General features: G+C 39.2%; 1 protein-coding gene across 2 annotated transcripts in view; it reads left to right on the plus strand.

Moving 5' to 3' along the window:
• The window catches only part of Cubn (cubilin), a 226607-nt gene that overhangs the window by 141899 nt on the left and 78471 nt on the right, over positions 1–6237 (plus strand). For both annotated transcript variants that reach the window (XM_055593908.1, XM_055593909.1), the window contains 2 exons: positions 279–476; positions 4816–4962. In XM_055593908.1, the coding sequence (XP_055449883.1) occupies positions 279–476; positions 4816–4962 (345 nt within the window). The remainder of the gene's footprint in view (positions 1–278; positions 477–4815; positions 4963–6237) is intronic.

Below are 6237 nucleotides of genomic sequence, written 5' to 3' on the forward strand. Positions count from 1 at the left end.
TGTGTGTGTGTGTGTGTGTGTGTGTGTGTGTGTGTGTGTGTGTGTGTCGGTATGTCTACACTCAGTGCCCATACAGGCCAGAAGAGAGATTAGGTTTCCTGGAGATGATGTTTGAAGTGGTTGTGAGCTGCCTGACATAGGTACTGGGAATGTAAGTCAGGACTTCTGGATGAGAAGGAAGTGCTTTTAACTATGTATTATCTCTCAGGCCCAGAGCGCAGCCATTTTGAAGCACTCCCTGGACAAGATGCTTAAAGATGCTGCTTTTCCTTCTATAGGTGCTTGTGGAGGGTATATGACGACAGGAGATGCTCCTGGCTTTTTTTTCTCCCCGGGCTGGCCTGGGCAGTACGGTAATAGTGCTGATTGTACATGGATCATTTATGCTCCCGATTCTACTGTGGAACTCAACATTCTCTCCATGGACATTGAATTTCAGCTTAACTGTTCCTATGACAAGCTCATCATAAGAGATGGTAAGAAACACTGTAGAAATCACAGTTTAAACTCTGATAAACAGTAACATTCAGTTGTCATTATTCTTTGTACTAGCTCCATACATTTTGTATAGAATTTCAAATATACTGTAACCAAAAAAGACATCAAATAGAAGAAATAGTTACAATGTTTAGAGACTGTAAGGAGAGTACTATATTACCTATCACACAATGTCAGGGATAGGACATTCCACAGAGAAAACAAAGGGCTTTTGAGGGGTATAAGTAGGAGATCCAGTTTATATTTCCATGCTGTGCTAAAACTTTTTTGACACAATAAAAATAGACATTGACATTTGTACCCATGGCTTTAAGATCCAAGTGCAAAACCAAACAGTTTCAAAGACAGGTAGTGTATTCATTTTTCATCATCCTCTGAATCAATGTTTAGAACAGATAGATTTGAAAATGTTGTAGTTTTGCTATACAATAATGAAGGGGCATGAATAATGAGACTGTAAAATATACAGACTGTACAATATACAATATACAATTGCCCTTCACACTTTGGACAGGCTAAGTACAAAAGGACATTAGAGAGGCCACATCCTCTATATCAGTGTTTCTCAATGACTCCGAGAACAGCAATGGTCAGCATCACCTGGAAATTTGCTGGAAATGGAGATTGTCAATATAAGGAAAGATGTTTGACTGCACTCAAGAAATTGCTTTCTTAAATTCTTTTATCTACAAAACCTCCCAGTGAGAAGCATCGTTTGGTGGAGAAGCATCTGCAGAGCCTGGGCACTAAGAAGCAATCAATCTTGCCAACATGATGCCATCATAGACCTTTTGTCCGGTGATCAATTGGCTTTTGACACATGATCACAATACCTCCTCTTTTCTGACATCAAGACATCCCTGTAGATAATAAATTTTATTTTTACAGTGTTATTCAGGGAATGCACGCTGGCACACACAATTCTGAGTGTCCACAGCCCAGCTGAAACCTTTTAGAAATCTTCAGGAGGGATCTGAATCAATGTAGTACCTTGCTTGGTCTTTAAAAGTCACCATCTACTGAGTTGTCTTTTGTCCCTTCAGTAACTTGTCTTGGAAGCCTGGACTCTAAGGCATACTCCCTTTGTTCTGAATGAATTATAGAGGCTTGTTTTATCATTTGTAAAAGAGATGAATGCTGTTCCTGAGGGCTTTTCTCCCCCAGTGGCTTTTTATGAGTATCTGAGAAAGCAATATATGTAAAATTCTAACAAAAGTCTGAGAATTTTGAAGATACAGAATATAGAATCCTTTAAACTTTACTTTTCTTAAGTAGACACTGCTGACATGTTTTATCCATTTTCTTGCTCATAGGACAAGTTGAAAGAGCTCAGAAATTGTGCTTTGTGCCAAAACAACAAAAGCATTTTAGATCAGTCGGGTAATAAGTGCATACACGCCCTTTTTATTCTTGACCATGAATAGATGGCTTATAGCTTCCTTCCTTCTTTATCTGTTTATTTGATTGTTCAAACAAGCCTGTGTTGAGTGCCTCTGTCAGTTGTTAAGTGTTTGGGGTATTTTGCATTGTGTTAAAATCCTTTGAAATTAAGTTTTACTTCCTCATCATTTTATTTATTTGGATTTTTGTCCCACTAGTTATTTTTGCCTCTGATTAGTAGGCAGGTATGGCACTCTGAAGCAAATATATGAAGTTCATTGACCACAAAACAGTGACACTGATGTCATGTGCAAATTGGTGAATCATTGCAGGTCCTTGGCACTTGGTCATAGGGAAGCTATGAGTATTCTCAAGCATCCCAGGAAGTGGAAATATTGGGAAATAAGTCAAAATCAGTCTCCCAGATAGAATTCCTTGTTATTGTTTAAAACAGAATCACTCTCTTCAGACAACACATAGAAAAGTTTATGTGCCAAACTTTCTGCCAAACAGGTTTCATAGAACTTTCTGGAGCACAGAGAAAATATTTTGGAAAGAAAGGAAGAAAGGAATAAATGGAGGGAGAAAAAGAAGAAGAGCAGAGAGGGAGGAAGAAAATCATATCAGAAGTCAGTAGTTCTGAACTGGGATGTAGCTTGGGTGTTAGGATACTTGCCTATCATTCAGGTAGCCCTTGGCTCAATTCCCAATACCACATACACTTGAAATCTCAGCACTCAAGAAGTGGAGATAGGTGGGTCAGAAGTTCCAGTACATTTTTTGCTACTTTGTGAGTTCAAGGTGAGCCTGGAATACTCAGGACCCTATTTCAAAACCAAAAATAAATTAATCAGTAATTCCTCTTTGTAGTCCCATCATTTGGTAGATTAAATTTGTGGTACCTAGACTTTATCTGCCAGGGTTACAGTCATTGTTGACTTCTGTGCCCTTAAATACACTTCCCTTCTAAGACTCTTTTTCTAAGCATGACAATAATACCTACCCTACATTGTTTTCATGAAATAAAAATTAGAAACCATGTGTAAGGTGCTTAAGATGATTCATAGTAACAGTTCAATAAGTGTCAGGTTTTTATAATCTTAGTGCCTGTTTCCACATCTCTGAGACAGTTGGGCTAGCCTGGGAATTCAACAAGCTAGACTTGATATTTATGGTTCCCAGACTTCCTGCCCCTGCAGACATGGTACTGGGGACGAAAACTGGCATGTTCAACATTTGGAAGTTTATCAAAAATCCCTGGAATTAAGTTTGGAGACTAGAAAGATGAGTGAAGAATGCACTATTTTATTGCTATTGAGTTATGTAACAAATGAATTAAACAAAGAATAATGTAGGGCTAAGTGTTGTTTCACCTAACAGCCAGGGGAGGTACTTAGAAAAATAAATAAAAATTAATCGGTAAAGCCTAGTCTTGCTGAGAAGTAAAATGTGCATATGCATTGATATAAATGAACTAAAGCTTTGTAGCTTTGCTAATTACATGTCATCAAACATACTAGCTGAAGTGTATAGCAAAATAGCATACTGAAGATGACAAGTGACGAAATAAAGAAATGAATGTTGAATTATATAAAGCATGACTTTGCAGGGATGGAAAATAGCTATATCAATAAAGTGCTTTCTATGCAAATATAAGGACTTAAGTCCTCAGCAGCCTTTGGAAAAAGCTGGGTGTAGTGGTATACACTGTAAGTCAAGAGCTAAGGAGGCACAGACAGGTGGCTCTCTGAGCAGCCAGTGTGAACCTACACTGGTGAGCCCCAAGTCACAGCGAAGAGACCTGGTCTGAAAAGACAAAGCGGATGGTCTTAGGAAGAATTCAGGAGGTGGTCTCTCCCATACATGTGTGCTTGCCTGCATACCACACACTTACATAAGCTGTGAATACACACAGAGTGAATGGAAAGCACACGTGTGCAGAAGATGCTCGCCAAAGAATTATGTTTCAAGCTTTTTGAAGAAGTCTATGTTTATAACTGCCAGGGCTTTAATAATAACATGGAAAACAGAAACTGTCTTGTCAGTATTTAAAATATATGTGTATATAGAATATATATATATTTGCTGGTAATGTACAAGAGCACATTTCCTCGGGTCTCAAATTGCCTCTCTCTCTTTTTTTATAAATTTTAAATCTGTCTTTTGAGGAAAGCAAGTATTTTCCCAGCCATGGTCCCTGAGTCTGCTGGAATTCCCTTCATCCCATGCAGCTCCTGGCTGAGACAGCTGACAGTTGGTTTGATGAAAACTTAAATACAAAGGAAGCAAAAGGAAAGGGGCCACACTATGGCCTGAGTTCCCTTTGTGTCTCTTCCTGGGGGCCACAGTTGCTGGAACTCTCTTTTATCTTCTTTGATATAGCTATGGTCCTTTTACCACAAACCAAAGCAAAAATTTAAAAATTATCAAAAAAATTATTTCCGGGCTGAGGAAATGATTGGATAAAGCTTTCAGACTCTCTGGTGAATGGTTTCTGAACATAAGCCCAGCTCTGAGGTTGAGCCAGCCTTTCTGTCTCCCTCAGATATTTGACCTTCCGCCATCATAGTAGCTGATATCAGAGCCTTTAATTGCCACTCACATAAACATGGTCCTTGATCCCTTTCCAGCCTGACATCCTCTCCTTCTGAGTTTTAGTGTCAGGAAGAACTGGCAGCCAGGTTTAGGAAGACAGGGAGACTTGCCCCAAAGATTTTTATTGAAAGGGTTAAGAAGAGGGCAGGCAGAGCATGGCAAGTTGGAGCTTGAATGATGCAAAGCTGGCTGTCCCTCTTGCTGAGAACACTAACATCTGTTCCTAGGAACTTGGGTGTTCTGAGGAAAATTTGTGAGTAGTTTTAGCCGGGCTGCAAATGATGGTGGAGTGACTTCTTAAGACCATGTTTTCTGTACTGACATTTCCCTCCTTGACCACAGGAGACAATAACTTCAACCAGCCACTGGCTGTCCTGTGTGGCAAAGATATTCCTGGGCCTATCCGGTCAACTGGAGAGTACATGCACATCCGCTTCATCTCAGATGCCAACATCCCTCGAGCAGGCTTCAATGCCTCCTTTCACAAGAGTAATATGGCCAAATGTTCACCATTTAATCCCCTCCACGTTCTTCCCACTCCCCTTTCCACTTTCTCCTTCTACCCTTTCTTCCCCTCTCCTACTTATCCACCTCTCAATTTTTTTTTCTGTCTTCTTTTATTTTAAATGACTCTCTTCTCCCCTCTTCTTCCCTTCCCCCTCTTCTGTCTTCTATCCTCTCTCCTTCCCTCCCCTCCTCGTCCCCCTTCTATCTGCTCTCTTTTCCCCCCATCCTGTCTCTTCCTCTCCTCTCCGTCCCCCTCTTGTCTCTTCTTCTTTTTACTTTCTCTGTATTCACCCACCTAATTTTCTCATACCATTATACAAATTATAAAGACATAGGTATCTATGATGTCATGGTGCTAGGTACTAAGTTCTCACATAAACCAGAGTTTTCTAGTTGCACAAGAGTGCCTCTTGCACTCAGGTATCTGAATGGCACCTCTCATTTTTGTAAGGGGTATGTTTATGGTAGACACAAGAAGAAGATCTTTAAAATAACTTTCATCCTAGCTAAGGGTTTGAACTGGAAGATAATACCCATAGTTCCCATCAAAGGAGCTATACATACATGCTGTCTCTAATTTAAGGAGTAACCAATAAATATACAACAGAACCGTCATGAAAGCCTTTGTTAAATTAATCCACTTTAGTGTGGTAGGAAGAGACAATTGCAGTTGAAATAGAAATTTGATTAGCCAGAGAATGTGTGTAGTGAAATGCTCTAATGTGTTATATCATTGATATTTTTCAAACCCTGACAGCATGTGAAGTGTAGTGATAATTTTAAAAATAAGCTAGGTTGACGTTAAAGAAATTATCTATGGGATACTGAAAAAAAAAACAGTCATATGTGCAAAACTTAATTTTAAAGTGGATTCTTAACCACATCCTAAAAGTAATCCAGTATTTCCTTTCCTGTTTACATGTAGCTTTTATAAAGAATGGAGCAATCAAAGGAAAGTGATCTACCTTATACTCAGTGGAAGCAGGCTGTGCAGGGGTGAAGAGAGCAGACTTTAGAACTGGAACTAAAACAAATGTCTGCCTCTGCAATTTAACTTGTATGAAGTTTCTGCATTTACTTGATAGCAGGCTGCCTAGTACCTGACAATGACAACTTAAGGCCTCCTTCTTCAGCCTCTTTTCTCAACTCCCAATGTCTAATATAGATATATCCCATCTCATTAGTTAGATAAACAGACACATAAATGATAGATAGATAGATAGATAGATAGATAGATAGATAGATAGATAGATAGAT

Source organism: Psammomys obesus, unplaced genomic scaffold, assembly GCF_907164565.1.
Source record: "Psammomys obesus unplaced genomic scaffold, mPsaObe1.curated_primary_1811, whole genome shotgun sequence".
NCBI classification, from domain to species: Eukaryota; Metazoa; Chordata; class Mammalia; order Rodentia; family Muridae; genus Psammomys; species Psammomys obesus.